The following is a 23,806-nucleotide window of genomic DNA, read 5'->3' as shown; positions in this document are numbered from 1 at the left end:
TCCCTGCTGCTTTCAAGATTTTACTCTGGGGTTTGAGCTTCAGCATTTTTACTGTGATGTGTCTGGTTGTGGATTTCGTGTGTGTGTGTGTGTGTGTATTTATCCTACTTGGAGTTTATTGAGTGTTGCAGTCAGCCCAGGCTGCCTTAACATAACACCATAGGCTGGGTGGCTTAAGCAACAGAAATTTATATTCTCACAGTTTTAGAGGCTACAAGTCCAAAATCAAGGTGCCATCATGGTTTCTTTCTGGTGAGAGCTGTCTTCCTGGGTTGCAGATGGTTGCCTTCTTGCTATGCCTTCTGATGGTGTGGGGAGAGAGAGAGGGAGAGAGAGAGAGAGGAGAGAGATCTGGTCTTTCTTCTTCTTCTTATAAAGGCACTAATCCCATCATGGGGTCCCCAGTCTCATGACCTCATCTAAACCTAATTACCTCCCAAAGTCCTTACCTCCAAATACCATCACATTGACGGGATAGGGCTTCAACATTTGAATTTTGAGAGAATACAAACATTCAGTCCATAGTAGATCTCATGCCTCCAGATCTGATTGCAAGAAAATACCTTCACATTTCTTTGTTTTGGCGCTGCTGCACCTCTTGCAGGATCTTAGTTCCCTGACCAGGGACTGAACCCAGGCCCCGGCAGTGAAAGCACTGAGTCCTAACCACTGGACGGCCGGAGAATTCCCCCAACTTCACATTTCTAACCGAAAACATTTTATTTATTTATTTATTTATTTATTTACTGCCATCACATTTATTTATTTATTTATTTATTTTTGGTACCTCTTAATCTCCCTCACCTGTTTATCTCATCCCCTACACTGTCCCCACTTCTGGCAACCACCTGTTTGTTCTTTGTATGCATGACTCAGTTTCTGTTTTATTATGTTTATTCATTTACTCTTTTTTAGATTCCACAGTAAGTGAAATCATGCAGTATTTGTCTTTTTCTATCTGACTTATTTCTCTTAACATAATACCCTGTAGGTCCATCCATGTTGTTGTAAATGGCAAGATTTCATTCTTTTTTATGGCTGAGTAGTATTCTGTTTTATATATATATACCACAGCTTTTTTTTTTTAATTGAAATATAGTTGATTTACAATGCTGTGTTGTTTTCTGGTGTACAATACAGTGATTCAGTTATATATGTATATTCTTTTTCATATTCTTTTCCATTATAGTTTTTCACAGGGTATTGAATATAGTTCCTTGTGCTATACAGTAGGACTTTGTTGTTTACTTATTTTATATATAGTAGTGTGTATCTGTTAATCCCAAACTCCTAATTTATCCTTCTTCCACCCCCTTTCCCCTTTGGTAACCATAAGTTGTCTTCTATGTCTGTGAGCCTGTTTCTGTTTTGTAAATAAGTTCATTTGTCTCATATTTTAGATTCTACATATAAGTGATATCATATGGTTATTTGTTTTTCTCTTTCTGACTTACTTCACTTAGTATGATATCTCTAAGTTCATTCATGTTGCTGCATATGGCATTATTTCATTCTTTTTTTATGGCTGAGTAGTATTCCATTGCGTATATATACCACATCTTCTTTAACCTTTCATCTGTCGATGGACATTTAGGTTGTTTCCATGTCTTGGCTATTGTAAATGATGCTGCTGTGAACATTGGGGTGCACGTATCTTTTCGAATTAAAGTTTTCTCCAGTTATATGCCCAGGAGTGGGATTGCAGGATCATATGGCAACTCTATTTTTAGCTTTTTAAGGAACCTCCATACTGTTTTCCATAGTGGCTGTACCAATTTACATTCCCACCAACAGTGTAGGAGGGTTCCCTTTTCTCCACATCTTCAGCAACACTTGTTATTTGCTGTCTTTTTGATAATAGCCGTTCCGGTCGGTGTGAGGTATCTCTCACTGTGGTTTTAACCTGCATTTCCCTGATGATTAGCAATACTGAGTATATTTTCATGTGCCTGTTGGCCATCTGTATGTTCTCTTTGGAAAAATGTCTGTTCAGGTCTTCTGACCATTTTTTAATTAGGCTGTTTGCTTTTTTGATGTTGAGTTGTATGGGTTCTTTGTATATTTTGGCTATTAACCCCTTATCAGATATATTGTTTATAAATCGAAAAAAAAATATTATGTTTCCTCTATTGATGGACTTTTAAGTTTGTTCCTACTTTTTTTTTAATAACAAACGATGTTACACTGAGTATTCTTGTGCATTTTTCTCTCTCTCTCTCTATATATATATTTACATATATAATTATAATATATGTAATACATAGGCATATATATTTTATTCATATATTGATATATGATATATAAAGTATTTTGAAAAATATTTTGAAGTTGTACACAGGACAATTTCTGGGCTAAGGATCCGAATTTTTCTGTTTTTACTTTTAATAGACAATACCTGTCTTCCAAAGAAATTATTTCCCATTTATTATTTGTTCATTTCCTTTTCTTCCCAATGGTTTTTATCTACAGTTAGAACAATTTTAAGAGAAACATTGAAAAAAATCAATCATAATCCTGTCACTCTACATCAGGAACTTTTTTTTGTGAGTTACATTTGTTAATTTTGTCCATGTGTAATTAGAGTCTACCATCTTGTTTCCTGCTTATTTTCATTCCACTTAAAACTGTCAAAAACATTTCCCTGTGTAAACAGTTTTTCATCATCATCTTTATCATTATATGGTTTTATGATTGCATGATAATCTAAAAAGATAAAATAGTAAGTTTACTTAACTGTTTTGATGGAAACCATTCTAAACTGCAATACAAAAAGATGTCCCCATCCCTTTTCCCTAAAGATGCATGGATATTTATGTTTCTATTCGGAAGGGCTAGGCTACTTTTGGGAGGCCAGTCAGAGAAATACCAGGTGCTCAGGGAATTTACTGTCCAGCCTAGAGACACATTTTTAAAAAACTTTTTCATTCCAAAAGCAAGTTTGGAATTTTGTTACAGAAACTTTGGAGAGAGGGGGAGAGAGGGAGAGAGAGAGAGAGAGAGCGCGAGAGAGAGAGAGAGAGAGAGAGAGAGAGAGAGAGAGAGAGAGAGAGAGCGAGAGAGAGAGAGAGAGAGAGAGAGAGAGAGAGAGAGAGAGAGAGAGAGAGAGAGGAGAGAGAGAGAGAGAGAGGGAGGAGAGAGAGAGAGAGAGAGAGAGAGAGAGAGAGAGAAACATCAGCCTTAATTTCACCATAGATACTACCACTGTAGTATTTCTTTCCACTTTGTTTTTTCTTTTAGTACCCTTCCCCCTCAATCAGGTTACTTTTCTTTCCTTGTCTTTTGTCTTAAAAAGTACAGAATACACGAATACATTCTTACTGTAAAAGATTAAAATAATTATTAAGTGGAGAAGAAACAATAAAGCCCTCCTTCATTCTAGTACACGAGTCTCCCCTCCCTTTAGAGGTTAATTACTGTTAAATATTCTGTGAGCATAATTCCAATTTTATTTCTTTGTAGCTACATACATATAAGTACATATACAGTTATTTTCTTTTTACAAGTAACATCATCTCTCTGATGTTCTATGACTTGCTTTTTCAATTCACAATGTATCTTAGAGCTAGCTTCACATTAGTACTACATTATTCTCTTTAATATCCATTTAATATTCTACAGGAGGGATTATGCCAGAAGTTTTAAATGTTTCCTCTACTGATGGAAATTTAGATTTGTTTCTATTTTTTCTGTAACAGGGTTACAGTGAATACTCTTGTGTGTTCCTTTTTGAAACATATGTGAAAATTTCTCTGTGGTAGTTTCCTTTCAGTTGAATTTCGACTTCACTTAATAGATATGTTAAAAAGTTTGAGAGATGTTGCCAAACTGTCTTGAATTATATCCTTTCTAATAGTATATTAGAGTATCTGTTTCCTTTTATTCTTGTCAATTTAATATTATAAAACAAAATTTTTTGATAATCTGATTGGGAATACTTTATTATTGTTTTAATTCGTATTTCTTTGCATTTTGGTAGATCTGGCTTCTTTCACATAGCATGATGTTTTCAGTGTTCACCCATGTTGTAGCATGGATCAGTGCTTCATTCCTTTTTTTTGATTGAATAATATTCCATTATATAGATACATCACGTTCAGTTTATCCATTCATCAGTTGATGGACATTTGGGTTGTTTATACTTTTTTACTATTATGAGTAATGCTACTACAAACATTAGTGTACAAGTTTTTGTGTGAACATATGTTTTCGATTCTTTTAGGTATATTCCTGGGAGTGAAAATGCTGGGTCATTTGGTAACTCTGTGCTTAACTTTTTGAGCATCTGCCGTACTGTTTTCCAAAGTGGCTGTACCATTTTGCATTCCCATTAGCAGTTTATTAGGGTTCCACTTTTCCTGCATCCTTGTCACCACGTACAGTTATCCATCTTTTTTACTACAGACATCTTAGTGGGTGTGAAGTGTTGTCTCATTGTGTGGTTTGCATTTCTATGCACATACCAGAACTGTCTTCTTTTTCCTTTTTTTTTTTCCTGGAGTACACCTTCTAGTAATAATTGCAATGAGAGTTCATGGCCTAAGAAATATTCTGAGTCCTGCACATCTGAACATGTCTTTATTTTTTTCTAATACTAGAATAATAGTTTGATTGGATATAAAATTTAGGTTCAAAATTATTGTCTCAACACTTTGAAATTATTCCTACATTGTCTTCTTTTTAAATACATTTTTTGTAATAATTTCAAAGAAAAATTATAGTATAAAGAGCTCCTGCATACCACCCAGATTTACCAGTTGTTTGCATTTTCCCACATTTGTTTTATTATTTTGTCTTTATCCCTTTCTATTTTTTTCTGAACTATTTGAGAATTTTAGCTATCCTTCCCCTTTACTTTTAAGTGCTTCAGTGTGTATTTTTTAAGGGCAAGAATATTCGCTTCTATAACTATAATACCATTGTAAAAACAGAAAATTTAACATGGATACAATACTATTTAAGCCTCAGACCATATTCAAATGTTTCCAATTGCCCTATAATGAATTTTATATAGCTTTTTTTTTTTTTTTTCCTGGCCCAGGATCCACTTAGTTCTCATGTCTCTTTAATCTTTATTCTTCATTATTCTGGATCAGTTCCTCGGTCTTTGTTTTTTGTGACACTGATATTTTTGAAGAGTCCAGGCCCCTGTTTTTGTTGAATCTCTATTTACATTGTATTCTTACACCCAGTATTGGTAGTGAGAATCTGGAGGTGGAGGGACTGAATGAGACTGCATTTAACTCAGCATGACCCGTCCTCACTCTCGAAGAGCCCGGGAGGTAAACAGTCTACTTCTGCAATATTTGGTGCTTAGACTCTTCAAGGCCTGTTCAAGCTCAGAATCCCTGGAGATGGCATTTACCAGCTCATTTGGGGGAATTTACTGTTCTCTCAAATGGAGCATGAGCTGGGAAAGAGATCTCTATGTGTTGGTGCTATCCAAACCAATCTCTCCTCAATTCCCACCTTACAAATCTTGTCTCTGACAGGTAGTAAGTACACTGACTGTTTTCAACCACACTTACAGCTGTCAACGACAACTATAGTCATATCATATAAAAATACCAGTGACCACAATGGATCTCCAGGTATCACTGTAGGTCACCATAGTATCAGAAGAGATTTTTGAGTTCCGTGATTTCACGTTTTTGGAGAAGTAGAGGCTTTGGGAGAATAAGAGCTAGTGCAGGCCACATCCCTTGTTAGTGTCACAGCCCCATCTTGAATGAATATTCTGATTTATTATTTAAACTTGAAATTCAGCAATCCTGAGGAAACCACTGTTCATCTGTGGCAAGAATATTACAGTAACCACTTAAATTAAATTAATATTAGAAAAAAGCGGAGGGGGTGGGGGACTATAAGATGCTGTGAATTTGCCAGCCAGATTAAAAAGGCCAGGTGGGTGATACGCATAAAACATCATTGGAGGGGGCTTTATGAGTTCTAAAAAGAGAGACTGCGATTCATTATGCTAAGAGCATCTGAACTGTCAGCACATTGAATTAAGGGGCCAGTAGCAAAGAGGGCCTTCCTAGTTAAGTCACAAGTGTGAAGAGTCAGGGGTCTTTAATTCAGAGGGAAAACTCTAGCCATATAAACGTAGAGATTTATTCCTTATGCAGTGATGAGTGCTATGAGACCCAGGGTCAACATCCTCCACTACATCTGCTTTTGATAAGCTCTGCTGAGTTAGTTATTTATGTCAAGAGTTCTTAGCCCCAAGCTAAATGGGAGTGGGGATGGGGTGACCATGAACAGGGAGAGGGGGAGGGCCCAGAGCTCACAGGGGTCAGAAGGTTAATGCTCAGATATGGGGCTCCGTCAATATCTGTTCAAGGGTTATCCTGATTACACTTTTACCAGCATAAGGTACAAGTTGAAAATGATCATGGGTTTTAACGTTGGTGAAATAAGTCTGGGTATTAAATAAAGCAGAGTATTGCTTTACAATTGTAAAAAATATTTTTGTGTTTCCGTGGAAAACTATGTTTCATCTACAGCCTACCCTTCTGGGTTATCAGATTCTAGACCTGTTCACTGTCTTTGCAACACTTTGTAAGTTGTAGGTGATGGACAGATATGTATATTCTGTCCTGATAGTAATAATGGGCTTTGCTCCCTTTGTAATTCAGCTCAACATTCCATTAGTCTACATAAATACGTACATTTTAAACTTTTCCTCTGGACTGGTTAAAACGATGGCGTGGTTCCCTCATCATATGAGTCAAGTAAAATCTTTAACGTGTTCATTTTTATATCTGTATGAGCGTCATGATTTTACCTTTTTCTAAATATTATCTTTTAACAGAAAATCCTTCTGTAGCCTGATTGCTTGTGAAAAAGTTCAGCCACTCCCCTTTTCTGTGTCTTTCTGAGATTTGGTTACGCAGATCAGCTCTCCGGCACTTTTAAACACCAGTCATGTAAAACAAGAACAAAACACAGATGAAACCTTTTTTTCTTTTTTTTTTAAATGCTGTTTTCTGCACTGTTGGGTTTAATCATTAGAAATCACAGGACTATATATCTAAAGTACTTGTCTGTTTTACCACTTTTGCATCAAGGAGCTGATAGAAGTTTGGGGGTGGGGGGAGGATGGTGGAAAAGAAAATGGCAGGAAACAGAAAACAGAGAGGTGCTTTTACATGCTTCATCCCTGTGTGACCATTTCAGATCAGGAAGGGTTTCTGGTCACATTTAATGGCAGAGCCAGACCTGGAACTCTTATCTCCTGGGTTGTACTTCTGCTCTGCTCTTTGGAAAAGGAGGGGAGAGGTAGACGTTTTTACTTTTAGAAGCCCCTCACTCAGACCCCCGAACTGTTCAATGCAATGGCTGTATTTCCGATGCCTTATTTTGAAGACACAGGGCCCGTACATAGGTGACAAGGTGAATGAAGCAAGTTCCCTCTCACCCGCCTTCCACGAGCATCATCTTGAACAGCAGACACAGAGGGAGGGGCCACAGCCCCAGAGAAAGTCCTGGATGGTCCTTTATCCCAAGCTGTCTTTCTCATGAGCTGGAGAGACCATGATGTTGAGTCACAAAAATTCTGCCTCTCAGATACACAGGGAGGGGACTGGAGATGAACCCAAAGGCTAGTTTCTACTCTGACGTGGTAGGAAGCCAAGGTCAAGCCGTTTGGTCAGCTGAAGTGGGAAGCGACCTGCTATGCATCATGGCTTGCTTTTGAATTGTGTAGCTTCAGTTCGGTCATCCACAAAGGGTAAGGTGGCACTTCTCAGCTTTGATGGAATGACATGCAGGATTTCCTGCCCACTTGGGATGCATTGTCAATTCCAGGTCATCTGACTGTATTTCTGCCTTGGTAGAAGTCTTCTTCATGCGATGTTAGACACCGATGAAGAAATTTTGGTCAAACCAAGAACGTATTCAAAGTCTGAGTATTTCATTAAAAATTGTTGAAATTTATTTCTTCCCTAAATGCTCTTAAAGCTAATAAAATAATTATGGTTATTAATCACGGGTCTTATACATATCCATGGAAAAAGTTAACTTCACATTCAATTTCTTGTTAGTTTTGTCCCCAAATAGAATTTAAGCAAAATAAAATATTAAACAGAAATCTCCCTTATATAAAATGTTTATGCTCCAGCCAGTTGGCATAATGAAAGTTAAGATTTAGTAATTCCATGTGCATCTGCTACCTTTCAAATTTTAGAAACAACTGTGGCAGCTGTTTTCATTTTTAGATGAAGCGCCAAGAGGTTAAGTGACTTAGCCAGTCTCACATCTGTTAATGAAAGAGTCAGAACTAAAACCCACTCTCCTGAGCCCTAATCCTTTCCTCTTTATATGATACCATCTTACTTCCATTAGCTAGGAATGAAGGCTCCCTTTAATCATGAAGCTCTTTTTCCCTTCTGAGAGATGTTAAAGGTATATAATTTCTGGGGGAAAAAAAAAAAAAAGAACAAGATGTAGATGATTTGTAATTTATTACTTAGATCAACTTCCATTTTAGAAAAGACAAAAAGAAAATATATAATTCACATTTACATCTTTTACAATGGAAAGTATATTTACACCATAGATATTAAGTACAAAATATCATATAAAACTCTAGGATGACACAGACAGGAAGGACCACAGTTTTGGCAGGGAGTTTTCTGGCGCTTTTTTTCCTTACGAGTTTAAGTGCATTAGGCTAACAGTTGCCTAACCATTTTGCTGATTTAGGCAGTTCCTGTTTCATCTTTTTAGCTTGATGGCCTCTCCAACAGAGCCTTTGCTTAGGATAATTAGTAATTGAGCTTCCCACATCACTCTCTTGGGTTCACCTTTGAGCCTTCGGATACTGTGGTTCAGGCCATTGGCCCTTGTGGGCTTCCAGGGGGTAGGGCTTTCTACTTAAAAGAGTAGTTGTACTCATTTGCTAAAATCCTACCCACATCTGGGAGTAGCAAAGCTACATTTCAAGGAATAGGCTCATTGGCTCAGCTACATTTTTCGGTAGAGAGTATTCCAGTTGCAAAGAATATCCAGCTTTGCACTTCATGGGACCCAGGACCAGAAAGGGCTGTCACTTACTGCACCACTGCAGGACTGGGACCGAAACGGGGTCTTCTGACCCCCTCTCGGGGCCCTTACCCTGGTGTCACAGTGGCTGGGATGGAGTTACTCAGAATGCCAGGTTGTGGCCTGCCTAGATGTGGCAAAATGGGAGGCAAGAGGTTTCAAACAGATGTGGGTATGGGTTAGCCGGGGGCTCTGCCCTCTACTTCAGAACGCTTAAGAAGGCCCTTGTGAAGCCACCTAGTCATAGGTCCTTAGGCATATCCCGACCACCTGGGATGTTTTCCCTGTGGTTCACCTGTAGCCTGGAAGTTACTGAAATGGAGCGAAGGCCCCACTGCCAAGGCAGAAAGCTGTCTTTGACCCGGTATGATCGGGCATTGGCAAATTGAATCACAGGAAATTAAAAATCAAAGTCGGAAATGGGAAGGACAGAACAATCCAGCAGAGGAACAAGTTTTGTAGAAATAGCACCTGATAATGAGAAGAAGACCATATAGGTAGTGTTTAAAAGAACTGATAGTCTTTTAATGTCAGTATCTACCAGAGAGCTGGCTCACTGCTTAAGCAAAGTGCTTTCCTATGTCTACCAACCCAGAATACTAACATAATTCCAAAATATCAAAGGTGATTAGAAAAATAAATTGAGTGCACCAGAAAAAATATCAAAAATTAAGAATGATAAAAGAATAATAGTGATAATGATCACAATTTAAAAAGAGGCAGTACTTAAAATACCAAGATATAACAGAAGATATTTACATGTACGAAGTGAGCCACAGCACAAAATATATCAATGGGTGTGTAAGATTGAAACATTTCTGAAATCATCTGAAGGTTGTGAGAAGAAAAAGAAACTCTGTTCCATTATCAAGCTCATCATGGAGATAAAATACTGTGCATTTAAACATTGTACCCCAGATGTACCAAATTACAAGTCAAAAAAAGCTTAAATGAAAGTGTAAAATTAACAAATGCATAAAATCCAATTGCTTCCATAAACAGGCTGGAAAGATCAGCCTGGGATTGCAGTGGAAGTGTGCAAAGTCCAGTTAGGCAGAAAGGTAATGCTGGGAATACGGGAATCAGGCATTTTGCCCTTCATGGTTTTTTTTCCTGGTAAAATGGCATTTTTGCTGAATTGCTGGAATATGATATGAGATTCTGTAATGTTTCTTATAAAGGAAGCTTTCAAACTTAAATTGGAGTAATTAAAATTCTTTGGAGACTTTTTTTTAGATCATGAATATAAAAGGTCATGGTGCTAGGTGCAGTCTGGCTATCGGAGAAAAGTAGGATATGAGGCACAGGGATTCTGCCCAGAAGTGGTCCCAGTGGTCAGTAGAGAGAGGTTGAAGCTAAGACCTTGGGCTGTCATGCTCTGGGGTCACCACCCTCCACTGAATGCCTTTGTGAGGCTGGTGGTAGAAGCCTAAGAGGCCCCAGGTCCCCAGCGCCCCAGGAAGGCGTCTTCCTCCACGGGCAGTGCTGTGGATGGATGGGCTGTGAGCTGTGAGCACTGACGTTCAGAAATGCACTTGCTCTGAAGAGCCCAATGTGAGTGCCTCAGGAGTTGGTAAGGGATGCCCGCATGAGTAGCTACTTCAGAAAACTTCAGCTGGAGAAACAGACTTCTTTTAGGGCCTCCTTCCAAGTGGGGACCTGCTTGCTTTATGATTAGGTTAACGTTTGGACAGGGGGACTGGAGACTGTGTCCCAACGGAGAGCCAGCCAGTTCCTCCGAGTCTGTGTGCCAGGGAGCAGCATATTTCTTGGCCAGTTGTTATTAGGCTGAGTTAAACATTGAGTTAAACATTGTTCTCTTCTGCCTCAACCCCTGCTGGGCAGGGGTTTGGAAGACACATGTTTTTACACGGTCCACGCACAGTCATATTCCCAGGGACATCACTTCGTCCTGCGTGAACCTGCAGTAACGCCTTCCAGTAGCACATAAGACACAGCTGCTATTTTCTCTTAAACACAATTATACACCCCTTTGGCCATAGGACAACAACAGAGCCACTTAGCGATTTACCTTCTTACATTGATCATTCTGGAGCACACACTGAACTTTAATGGCCATGGTGGCAGGAACCCTGCAGACGCCCCTGCTCATTCATGGGAAACACTGAGGGTCTTTCATGGGGGTCTTGGATGGCCGCGGAACTGGCTGGCTTGCTTTTGGCTAAGCTATAAACCAAAGAGTCGGTTTTTAAGAAAAAGACCAGCTCTTATGACTTTTGCCACAAATACTTGGCACTGGGTTTCTCTGAACGTCTCATCATGTATTAGAGACCTCATCCCAGATTCCAGCAATTCATGCATGGAAGGAAACCAAGTGGGTTCCCAAAGGAAAAAATCGGCACAGGGAATTGTCGCCCCTCCTTGTCCAAAACAACTTTCCACCCAGGTTCAGCGGGGAGGGAGTGTTTCTGAACCCAGGCTTGAGCCAGAGCCCCTCTTTTTTTTTTTTTTTTTTTATAAATGCATTTATTTTTGGCTGCGTTGGGTCTTTGTTGCTACGCGCGGGCTTTCTCTAGTTGGGGCGAGCGGGGGCTACTCTTCCTTGCGGTGAGCGGGCTTCTCATTGCAGTGGCTTCTCTTGTTGTGGAGCACGGGCTTTAGGCATGCGGGCTTCAGTAGCTGTGGCACGTGGGCTCAGTAGTTGTGGCTCACAGGCTCTAGAGCGCAGGCTCAGTAGTTGTGGCACACGGGCTTCGCTGCTCCACATGAGCATGTGGGATCTTCGTGGAGGGAGTGAACCCTTGTCCCCTGCATTGGCAGGCGATTCTTAACCACTGTGCCACCAGGGTTGCCCCGAACCCCTCTTTAAATTAGAAAACATAGACACCCACATGGTTAAAACCCAAACCAAACCAAACAAATCCCTGATAGGCATAAGGAAAAATGCATTTGATCTGTTGAAATCAGCAAACAAGCTGTTGAATTATGGGATCACAGAATATTACATCTAGTCTCATCCTTTCATTTTAAGGGTGAGGAAGCGGAAACTCTGCGCCATAGCCTGCCGCCTTCCTCTGGAGAAGCGGCGTGTCGCAGGTCTATACTGAGAAGTTTCTCTGACTTATTGAACTTAAACCAGTAAAAAACCCTAGAGACTTTGCTTATGACCCTGAAACCAGAAAACAAAGAAAACAAAGCATTTTTTCACCAGTAGGTCCTAAAAACAATGTTTTATCAGACTCAGAATAGAAACCCGAAATGAAATAAAATAAAACAAAGGTGTGGCTTTCTCTCCTTATGGGGAACATAATAGGTGAATGATACATCTGTCAACGACTCTATTTAAATGAAAGGCACTAGGAGAATTTGGTAGGAAAAAAAGCTGTCACACACGTTGACCAGATTGCAGATCTTTCTCCCCAGGGGCCTCGTTTTGCAGCGCTGAGCTCAAATGAGCTAAAATGATGCTCATGGACTGAGCTGCGGGAAGTGTGGGGGAGCTGGGGGGGTGGTCAGAGGATAGGGAGGGAGGCAGAAGGAAATGAGGATAGGAGAGCCGAGGGAGCCACGTGGTCTGAGGCTGAGGAGTGAATGGAGAGAGAACTGAAAAATGAAGAAAACAGGATGTGGGTGGATGCAAGGTAAGGAGGTGAGAAATCCTCAGCGGGCACCAAAAGGAAAGGCTGAGAAGACCGTCCAGGCTGAGAGGCTGAGGGGTCTTACCCCTTCTGGGGGTGCGGTCAGAGATTGATGAGAGGCCTTGGGAACCATTTGCGAAGGTGACAAAAGCAGCAAGGCTCTCACCATCTGCTTGACAAGGGGAGGAGAAACAAGCCCAGGGCACTGCAGGGATGTGGCGATGGGGCGCCATGGAGACCAGTGATGGACCTGGAGATAGGAGAGGTCCTGCCCATTGAAAGATGACCTCTTTTTTGGTAAAAGGCACTAGGGTGTGACAGGGGTCCCTGCAGGGGTCAGGATGGGACAGCCTGCTGTTGGGGACACCTAGGGTGGGCACAGGGTGTGGGATGCTTCATTCCAGGAACTTAGCACCAGGTTGCCTTCACAGGAGGCGCTTTTGACCCAAAGGAGAGCTCGGAGGAAATAACTTTTAAAAGTCGTAGGAAAAATGCAACAGTTAGTAAAAAAAAAAAGAGGACATCTCGCCTTAACATCAAAACAGACATGCTAGGAAACTTAAACCATCAGCAAACTATATGCAGGTAATTTTTTTTCTTCCATAGAAAAGACCCACTGCCTGAAGTATGGATAGGTCCTTACCAAAAATAATTACCACGAGGAAAAAAAGTAATTCATGAGCACTTTTATCATTGAGGAATTACTCTTGGAAACCGTTTTTTCCTACTCCCTAATCTATATAATCAGTCAGATAAGCTGTTGATTTTCATTATGCAACTCAGAAAATTAGGTTCTGACTCACTTTAAAAATACATTAAACCTTCAATTAACTGCACTGAAGTTTCCTGCAAGACACAGTGCAATTGAACTTTTTCTACTGAAATACCAAGGTAATGATTGTTAAACTTAAGATGACAGATTGACTGCATGGGGAATCTCGGCCTCACTGTCCAAGAGGGCACAGGTGGGTTGCAGAAGGGGGGCGGGGAAAAAAAGAAGTGGGGCGGGGCTGCTGGGGAGTTGGGTACAGGCCCAGAATCAATAATACATCTTAGGGGTTTCCCTGGTGGCACAGTGGTTGAGGGTCCGCCTGCCGATGCAGGGGGCGCGGGTTCGTGCCCCGGTCCGGGAAGATCCCACATGCCGCGGAGCGGCTGGGCCCGTGAGCCATGGCCGCTGAGCCTGCGCGTCCGGAGCCTGTGCTCCGCAACGGGAGAGGCCACAACAGTGAGAGGACTGTGTACCACACACACAAACACACACAAATAATAATAACGCATCTTATTTTTTTGGCTGTTTTTTTGTGTTTTTGTTTTTGTTTTGGCTGCACTGCGCAGCTTGAGGGATCTTAGTTCCCTGACCAGGGATCGAACCCGTGCCCTCGGCAGTGAAAGCAAGGAGTCCTAACCACTGGACTGCCACGGAATTCCCACTAACACACCTTATCTTGGAATCAGCAAAAGAGAAAAATCCTCATTCAACCAGGGATATGGGTAATTGGAATTTTAAGGAAAGATTAAAAAAAATTGCTGATTCTTCTCTTTTTAGGGAAAAGAAAAAAAACCCCTATGAACATTTAGGAAATGTAGTTTTAAAAAGCAACTTTCTGGGGAGCGGGGACAGTCCACATCCATCCTGTCTGGCCCCCCCACCCCCCCCCAGGTTGGCCACCATTTCCACATCTCCATTATTCAGTGTCCATGTTGTTTGTCAAGCAGGCCCTCTGTGTGGACACGAGAGGGCCTGCTCTGAACCTGATTTTGCCAGAAATTTTAATGAACCATTTCTCAAGTGACTCCAGTTAATTGAGGTTTGGCTACAAAAAGCAAGGTTTTTCCCCGAACTGAATACTAACCATCTCTTTGTCTAACCTTTATGCGGCCCTTTCCCGTGTTCCAGTTCCTTTCATGGAGATAGTCCTTCCATGGCCTGTGAGGTAGGCAGAACCTGCCCCAGGTTACAGATGACGGAGGGAGTGGAGGCTCAGAGCATGGGAAGCTCTTGCCCAAGGTCGCCCAGCCGGCCCCGGGCAGTCAGGTCCAGCATGCAGACCTCCTTCCTCCCAGGCCAGAGTGCTTCCCACTGGCTGGGGGAGCTGCAGGCACGTTTATTTTGGCAGACTTTTGCAATAAAACACTTTGTCTTTGGAATGAGTGGAGTGCAAGAAAAATGTGTCTTAGCAGGCGATTTCACTGCATTTCTACAGTGAAGTGAGCCCAGGCACCAGCAGTTTCCTCTTTAAAAGGCGGCCATGATGGATCTGTCTTCCTCCAATGTTGTTGGTTCAGAGCTGGTACTTTGCTGGCAGGTGACACAGACCATTGGACTATATGCAGATGTCCAGGATCCTGTGAGTCATTGAAAGTCCTCAAATCCCTTCACTCATGTATCATGTCATATAGGGATGCTTTTGATTTCTCTCGTGGCCCCAGGGATGGAAGGAGCGTTGGGTGGCTGGTTAATTTGGCAGTAAAAACCCCGTGGTACCCACCAAGCCTCTGCATATGGTGACCGAGGGAGAAGGAAGGCAGTGAAGGGTAATTTCCAGGCACTGTCCCTTCAACAATTTTGCTAAAGGATGAAGGTTTATTCCAGATCCACTTGCAAATAGGTGGCTTGCTGCCTCTCTCCGTCGTTTCAGTACTGCAGACCAGATATGTGAGGCCCTTGGCTCTGAGGGCCAGCCCAGACATCCAAGCTCATCGCCCAGAAGTGCTTGTGGGCTTCTCTCCTCTACTACACCGTTGTGCCTTCCTCTCGAAGACAAACGCTCTCTGCTTTTGCGGCTTGGTACACTGGTCAGCTTATGACGTTTGAAAGAACCCAGGAAGTTAAAGGGTTAATCGTGGCAGCACCAAAGAAAGTTAAAGGAAATCTGTCGAGAAGGAGCTGGGAAAGGTGACCGGCCTCTGGCCGCAGCCTCCTGGGGAGGCTTCCAAGGTCAGAGTGTGACAATGCTGGCGGCCCCTTCTGCAGAGAGGTCTCTCAAAGATCCACAATTCTTCCCTGACCAAAGGGCATCCAGCGCCGTTGCGGCACAGCAACAGCAGAGGGCGCTAGCTGCAGGGTCGCGCCCGAAACCCCAGCAGAGAGCTGGGGAGACAGGCGGGGTGAGCCTGCGCTCTGCGGGCCGAGCGCTGGCCCTTAGAGAGCGCAGGTGTCCCACGCTCTCCCGTGGTCACCCTCTGATCACCCCCTCAAGCCAGACCCCCGGGAAGGGTTCGGCCCGCGACCCTCTGTCCGGAGGCCGCTCCGTCTTCACCCTCCTTCAGGGGAAGGCGCTTTCCCCAAGGCTCAGGCTGCCTGGCTTCACTTCTTGGCGACTAACCATGGACTCTGGCCCTTGAGGAGGCAGAGAGAGGGAGTGTTGGAGGAAGAGCCCTGCTGGCGATGGGCATGTAGGGGTGCCTCCCCGAGCCGGGGGTCCCACTGACCTGGTGACCTTGGCAGGTACCCTCCCTGTTTGGACCTCTCTGTCCCCTTCCACCACAATCCTGTTTGCCCTCCCCTGATTTGAGAAGCTGGCGTGGCCCAGGATCCTGCCCACTGGAAGATTCTATGAGGATGTGGCAAGGGAGGGGCCCGCCTGTCTGGAGCGGTCAGCTCCTCCTCCTCTGCTATTAATTCCTTCCTGGACCCCCCAGGCCTCGCTTCATTCTGGCCACGCTGGCAGCCTTGGCCTCCTCAGACGCGCCCTCACTAGCACTCAGCACAGGCCTTGCGCTGCTGGGCACCCCGTTAGCTCCTGGAGGGCCGGCTGTGTCTTCCGGTCGCTAGGAGCCCCAGCTGCCTCCCAATGCCTGCACATGGTAGGTGCTTCATAAAGTAGATTGATAACTCAGCAGGTCAGGGGCGTTTGTGAGCCCAGGCCAGGGCCCTGGCAGGGAGACCTGAGCTAGGTCCCTCAGGAGCCCAGTGAATGAGAAAGTCCTTCTCCGCTAAGAGTTCATTGTCTAATATGGGAGACGGACTTTCCTAGGCTAATAGAAGGTGGAGGAAGAAAAGCAGAGTCCTGGTTGTTCCAGGGGGGGAGACTCATCTAGCTGAGGAACCCAGAGAGGTATTCCCAGGGCCATGGAGTCTGAGCTGGGCCTTAGGAGGAGGTAGACCTTTGACAGGTGAGAAAGCATGGCATTCCAGGGCCAGGGCCCTGCACGGGCCAGGTGTGGAGGGGGAAGCAGAGGGTGCATGCCGGGGCCAGCGAGTAGACCTGGAAAGGGAGGCCCTGCTGGGGAGGCCCCCGTGGTGCAAGGCTTCCGTCCCTGGCTCAGCTCTGCCCCCTCCTCAGAGGCAGGGCTGGTCTAGGAACTGGAGGGTCACTGCATGTGGAATTCTGCCTTGGCCGAAAATCCAGCTCCCTTCCGGGTGCCCTCCTCCCCATCCCTTGCAAGTTCCCCTCCTTGGAGAAATGCGCTGCCGTTCCTCCCTGGCCCCCCACTTCCTTCTCTGCCCTCCGTCTCTGTGTGGATTTCCTCCTCTTTCCTGGGTCACTCATCAGTGGCCTGCCCTCTTTTTGGTGGTGTGGATGGAGTCTTAGGTGCTTGACATCTCGAGTTGCCTGAGAGTGTGTCCAGGTGCCGGGTAGGGGGCGAGGCCAGGCTGCAGGTGTGTGTGTGGGGCCCCGGGAGGGGAGCCGGGAGCCTGGTGTGAGGAAGGCAGCAGTGTCCCTGTACGTTCGTGGGGCTTTGGGGCTCCAGCCGCATGCCGGGTGGTTAAAGCTGCACTGCTGACTCTCTGACGAATGCAGCAGCGTGGACACCTCTGTGAGAGACCCCATCTCTGCAGCCACGGCTGCCCCAGGGAAGCTGCTCCGCTCACCCACGCCCCAGGGCAAGTCCAGGAGTCTTGTCACTCAGGATTACGAAGCACACGCATGCGGCACACAGATTTGCAAGGCCAGCTCCATGCACGATACTGTCACAGCCAAAAATGACTCTAGGTGGAGGAGCATGGAATGCTCCGGCATCCCAGTCCTCCCAGGAGCCGAATGGTCAGTGGAATCAGGGGGTTTCAGGATGTCAGAGGTCACCTGTCACTGACACCTGGGGAAACTGAGACTTGGAGTGCGTTGCCCCAGGCCAGATAGTTAGCCAGATAGAAAGGGCTGGGAGCTGAGGCTCCTGACGCCTAGCCAGTGCCCTCGCGCTTCACGGGCTGACCCTGACCCTCCCCACGTCTGTGGTATTCCATTCTGCCAGGTGAAGCGGCCCCGGGAAGGGAGACCAGGCGGGAAGGAGGCACTGGGGGAGGCTGCGATGGGGCAGTGGGGTGTGTGGAAGGGCCGTCACCTCCTGAGCGAGGTGGGCCTTCCTTTGGCCTCATGACTGCGCGGGCACAAGTGGCCGACCTTGATGAGAGTCTTATTTGGGCCTAGAGGACTCTGTTACACTGTCAGCCGCGAGGGCACTGGCTCAGTCTTTTGTCCAGCTGGGTGTTTGCAAGTCTCCAAGCAGACAGGGCCGGCTACGAGGTGCGCTTGGTGCCACTGCATGGGGAGGGGAGCGAACCAGAGAAGGTGGTTCTCCAGACCAGCTGCCTGCAGGTCCCAGAGAACGTTCACCAACAGGGCCGTGATTTGCCCCCGGGGCAGGGCTTGGTGCCTCACTCACTCCTTGAGCAAGCAGCTCTCAACAAGGGGGGCTGCAAGTCCCCAGAACCAGAGTGAGCATTTTAACCTCCCCGAGCCCTCTCTGCCACCAGCGCCTTGTGCGGCGCCCCCTGGTCCATCCCTCCTCCTGCAAGGCACCCGCCTGCCTCCCCGCACCGTCCCTCTAGCACCTGCCTCTTCCTGTTCTCCTGTCTGCCAGCATGAGTGCCCCCCCCTGCTTTCTGACCATTTGTCTCCCTGCTTCTAACCCATCAGACATGGAGTTGAGTTGGGTTAAGGTCCAAGTAGTGAGGCCTGGGGCTCCCTGACGTCAGGAGTCTGGGGTTTGGGGGTGTGCCGCTCGCAGCCCTGTGACGGGGAGGATGTCCGGGTTGAGGATACACGAGGCACCAAACCCCGGGGGGAGACAATGTGTGTACACAGCGTCCAGCCTCAGTGAACTGCCCCCCAGGGGAGGGCAGTGTGGATGCTGAAACCAGGCTGATTGGTTTTTTTCTCTGCCCACTAGGCCCCTGGGGGTGAAATGTGTGAGGTTCTTCCCCGCCTATCCCGGGCTCGCCTGCCACTGCCTGCTTTATTTTTCCTTGACTCTGAAGTTTAAACTTTTCTTTACACATATTTCTATTTTATTATCTGTATTCTTGCAAGTGACTTTGAACCCTTTGTGGTATTTATTAGCTGAGGTGTAATAAATAAATGAATAATAACACCAGGATGGAAACAGAGTAAGGTTTTGGTTTGCTCAAGAGTTACTCAGGGTCTTCAGCTAACACAGAATCTGTTTCTGGATCTTTCCAGTTTATGTTTGACTCTATTTTGAGATCATCAATGGGCTCTGATTGCTCCAGTGAGACCCTGAAAGGGAATGAGGCAGTGGTTCTAGGAAAACCAGGTTACACTCTGATTCCTCAGGACCTCAGATGAGGGGGTGGAGGTGAGGAGGGTGGCATTGCAGGGGGCATAAGTCAGTGGAGCCAGGGCAAGAGCACATCTCCAGGAGCAGAGGCTGGGCAGAGCTGTGCTACGACTTTCAGGGCCTCTGGGCACTTTTGCCTGTGTAGACTCCTTCCTCCAGAAAAATACAAAAAAATTATATTTTATGACTGCTCTGGTAGAACCTAGCTGGATTCATGATTATATATTCATTTTTTTCTTTTGAGTTTAAAAGAAATGAAAATTAAAATATTGTCTTAACCCCTGAAAGGGCCAGGCTTGCCCTCACTGTGCCTGGTGGAGCTTCTGGGGAGCAGGCTTGGGACGAGGGACATCCCTGGGCTCAGGAGTATCGGGAAGTGCGGCATCCTGGAATGCTCCCTCTGTAGGAAGAGCAGTGTGTACCAGCTGGTGGCTGGGGCCTGGGTCCCTCATGCTTCTGCCACCAGTGGAGGGGAGAGATGACCACAGACAGTAGCTCTAATTCAACTGCTTCACTTTTCAAACAAGGAAGCCAAGACTCAGGGGAGAAAGGTGTCTGGTTTCCAAAATATCTGAGTGGATATTTGGTAAGCACGCTGGTAAGGTCCCTGGGGTCTGGGCAGCATGTGGTGGTCCCATGAAGATAAAGAGTCTGTGAGTGCGACCTCACAATGTGGCAGGGGTCCCACGAATGTGAAGCTCATTAACTTAGAGTGTCTGTTACCATGCGTGGACAGGGTCTCCGTTTCAGTGTGACTCTGTACTGTCTATGATGAAAGGATATACATATAAAGACACATTAAAGTGCAAACAAAATGAGGGGGGGTGTTTAAATTACCCAAGTACTTCGTTATTTTCAAGCCCTCTAGAAGCACCAATTATGTTGTAACACGTAACAGTAAACCTGTGTGCTGCCCCATAGGTAATACTTACCTACTTTAAAATAGGTTTATTTTATTTATAAGCAGCAAGACCTTTATAAGCACTATACTAAGAACAGTACAGAAAACCGTAAAACTCTGCTTCTTAAAAAATAAAAACAGCTTCAGATTGCCAGTATCTTGCCCAGATTCCTGTTTTCTGAGCGTTCTTTGTTGGAGCAGAATGGCTGTGAGGCAAACTTTTCAACTGCTAGTTGTGAGTAGACCTTGCAAATCTATAGCAAATGAATGGCCATCGTCAGCAATAATTGCTACTAGTGATTGCAGCCCCAAAAGAAAGAAAAACCAAAAAGCCACCAAAAAACAAAAGCAGTAGCAAGTAGCCCTTTGTAACCTTGGGGGCTTCGAGGGTTTCAGCACAACTGAACTTTACACACTCATGTGGCACCGTAATGAACTTGGGGTACCTTATAATAGACGTTGCTTAATATAGTCCCAGCCCTCCCTCTGTTGGACTTAATGGTTCAAACCATTAAACTTCTGAGGACCCTCCGCTTCTGGGACTTCCTGATTTCACAAGAAAAGAATGTATTTAATTTAGTGATGAATCAGGATCAAGAATTGCCATGTTTAATTTTTTTAATAATGAACATAAGAGTTTAAAATATTCTGAGACACACCTAGCTTAGCAAACACCATGGAACTCCACGTATCTCTGAAGTCACACATAAACTAGCCAGCACCTGAGTGCTGGTTGGCCCCCTTTGGCACTGGAACACAATAATTTATTAAGCTTCAATACTTAATAAGTGTGCACAAATATCATGCAAACGTACAGCCGTACTCACTAACGAAAAGTGTATTAGAGTCTTAGACGTATACAAAACATCTTGTAAACAAAAGGGAAGAGGTTGGTATTTTCTGTACAAAATATGCAGGCTTTCCTTTTTTTTTTAATAATCTGTAAGATGCATCATACTTTGGGCATTTTCAAAAAGTGGAAACTGTATAAAAATAAATATTCTATTTACAAACACACACACAGGCCAATCCCAGGTTAGAGGCATCACTGCAAAACAAAAACAAACACAAAACAACATGGAGTTAGTGTCAGTTGGTCTGTGAGTGTTTATTTCCCTTGTGGGAAACGAGGTGGGTCTTGTCCTGGGTTGGATGGGAGCTTTGGGTAGGGGAACTGGGGGAGCCAGGAACCCGCTTCGTTCCAAGACCCTGGTGCTGGCTCTCAGCATCCTGAGGGTGGGAAACCACTTTCTCTTTCCAGTCATTCCCCGTCCTGGCCACTAGAGGGCACTTTCTCCCTATGCTGCCTTTGGAGGCCTGGCTGTTGAATTAACTGCATCTTCCCAAAATGAATTAATGGTGTGAACCAACAGACACCAGGCTCTCTAGTTGCTTCTCCCAGACATTGCAGCTCTCGAGAGTAGGCTGTTCTTCCCCTGCTAAGCCCAACCATTTCTATCTCCTAACCATCCACAGCAACCTTGAAGAAGAAAATCTTTTTTCTTAGGGGATGCACCCCTTTCCTTCTTCTTGGATGCACCCCTTTCCTTCTTCTTGGAGGTCTACAGGAACTCACCGAGAGGGCGAGGCACAGCGAGAGAGACAGATTCTTGGGGAGGCATCTCCCTTGAGGGCTGAGCTTTCCCTTTCTCTGGTTAGGGGTGCTTTAGGTACCTGGGTGGTTTCATTGCTTTTACTGAATCCCGTGAACTAATGAGATTGTGGGCACTTAGCCGGAGGATTGTATTCATCTCATTGTAAGTGTGACTCTGCTGTCACTGGGCAGGACTGGATCAGCTAAGCACAAACTCTCAGGCAGGTAGTGGACTCCAGCCCTTTAATGAGGATGAACCCACACCTTGAGACCTCAGTGATAAAGGGCTGGCATGAAGTCTCTGAGCGGGAGGCAAGGTGGAGGGAGGCCGTGGGTGGGACTGCATGGCAGCTGCTACCTTTGCCAGGACCAAGCTGGGCTTCTGGATTAGCAAACCAGTGGCCCTGGTCATGCCGGGGAGCCTTGCACTTTGGAGGCCCTGGATGAGTGGGGTGATTGCATGTAAGGGCACAGCCCAGTGCTGTCAGATGGCTTTAATGATGGCAAATGCAGGGGCAAGTGTGAACAAATGAAACCTCATTGTTGGTAGGAATTCTGGGAACCCAAGAGAGGTTGGGCTGCAGGTCTCATGTGCAGAAGCATGGAGCTCTGACAGCTTAAGTTCAAGGGGCAAGGTAGAGTGGTGAGCTGGCCGATCTCTAGGAGGAGGTATAGAATCTATGTGACTTTATAGTTTAAACAACTTAGATTTCCTATATCTGGATAATGGCTTAAATGGCCTCCTACGAGCACTATGAGACTAGCTAATAATAACTAATTTTAAAACATGGTTTAGAACTCCTTGCAGGAGAAGTATTGTATAATTTAACCACACAAAGCATAAAGATGTCATCTGTCTGACTACATGGAACTTCCATACACTCGGGTTTGCAGATGCCTTAAAAATCATTTTTAAATGTTCTCAATTTTGTGCAGTGAGTGGGAGGGTGTTTAATGGGCACCCTGCCTGTGGGATCATTCCTTTTTTGACCCATGTCTTGCTACCTCATCTGCAGAAAGGCCCAGAATGGAAATAGTGCATGCTTTATTCCACCATAGAGAAAGGAGCCCAAGGACACCTCTGCTCCAAGGCACTAGAACCCTGGGAAACCTTACCTTATTCCAGCAGCCCTGGACTGGCAAGCCATCTTCACCCTGCAGTGAGGAAGGAAGGCAGATGGCTCAGACTCTGTGGGATGGCCCACCAAGCAGCAGGACAGGGGGAACAAGGGCCACAAACATCGCGGCGGCCGATCAGGGTGCGGCCCCCCGATATAGTCTGTCTCTTTTCTCTACCCCAGGGCTGAGCCGAAAGGAGGCAGGAAGCAAGCCTGCCCGTCTGCCCACTGGCCAAGCTCACATGTAGTTACAGTGCAAGGCCAAGACACTAGCCTGTGGGCTCAGCAAGCAGGGGTCACCTGAATGCTGTGGAGAGGACAGACCAGAGGCCTGCTGGTCTCCCCTCGGGCTGTACTGAGTGCGGGGTGCCCGTGGGCGTCACTCAGCGCTTGGGGGCCTCAGTTTCCTCCTCTGTAAAACCTGGGGTAGGTGTGGCTCTATGAAACGACCGCCCCCACTTCCTCCATTCTCTGATTTTTTCTCTCTTCCTTAGCAGCTGGGGGAGGACATCTAGGCAATTCCCACCTGGTGGTCAGTAAGGAGGAGGAGGGGTGATTTCACAGGCATTGCAATGTGGGCCTGAGGTGCCTTCAGCAGGGAGGCAGGGCTCCTGGCACAGCCATTGCTGGGGACTTGGGGGGAAGAGGCAGTGGTGGAACGGGAATCCACCGGGTGCCGCTTGTCCCCTTTGCCGGTGCACCTCCGGAGCACCTGCAGCCTCAGGACGTCGAGGCTCCTCGGGCCCCGCTATCCTGGCTGCTCTGGCACTCCCTGCGGGAACCTAGAAACCACTTAGAGGCAGGTGGGGAGGGTGAGGTTGAACCAGGGCAAAGATCTAGTTCTCAGTCCAGGTCTATTAGAATTGCAGCCCAGATTCTAGAACTCCAGGCTCCAGGGCAGAGAAAGAGACGCACACGAGGTTTCAGGGGACCGCAGCAAGTGGTCAGCCCCCGCGAAGCCAGAATGGGAGCACCCTGTGCCCTGGACCTACTCATCCACCCGTGACAGGTGCCAAAACCACTCACC

The 23,806-nt window shown here is 45.6% G+C and overlaps 2 protein-coding genes across 3 annotated transcripts in view; one reads left to right on the top strand and one right to left on the bottom strand.

The window, feature by feature from the left end:
* Positions 1 to 23,806, top strand: part of AIFM2 (apoptosis inducing factor mitochondria associated 2) — a 136,285-nt gene that overhangs the window by 84,590 nt on the left and 27,889 nt on the right. The window lies entirely within an intron of this gene.
* Positions 20,668 to 23,806, bottom strand: part of COL13A1 (collagen type XIII alpha 1 chain) — a 79,209-nt gene continuing 76,070 nt past the window's right edge. The window contains exons 36-37 of the mRNA XM_060126485.1: positions 22,778 to 22,816; positions 20,668 to 21,115 (exon numbers count right to left, since the gene is read on the bottom strand). Coding sequence (XP_059982468.1) covers positions 21,113 to 21,115; positions 22,778 to 22,816 — 42 coding nt within the window. The 3' untranslated portion in view covers positions 20,668 to 21,112. The remainder of the gene's footprint in view (positions 21,116 to 22,777; positions 22,817 to 23,806) is intronic.

Source organism: Lagenorhynchus albirostris, chromosome 16, assembly GCF_949774975.1.
Source record: "Lagenorhynchus albirostris chromosome 16, mLagAlb1.1, whole genome shotgun sequence".
In the NCBI taxonomy this organism is placed as follows: domain Eukaryota; kingdom Metazoa; phylum Chordata; class Mammalia; order Artiodactyla; family Delphinidae; genus Lagenorhynchus; species Lagenorhynchus albirostris.
Note: the sequence above shows the minus strand (reverse complement) of the source record. Positions and strands in the feature narration are given on the sequence as shown.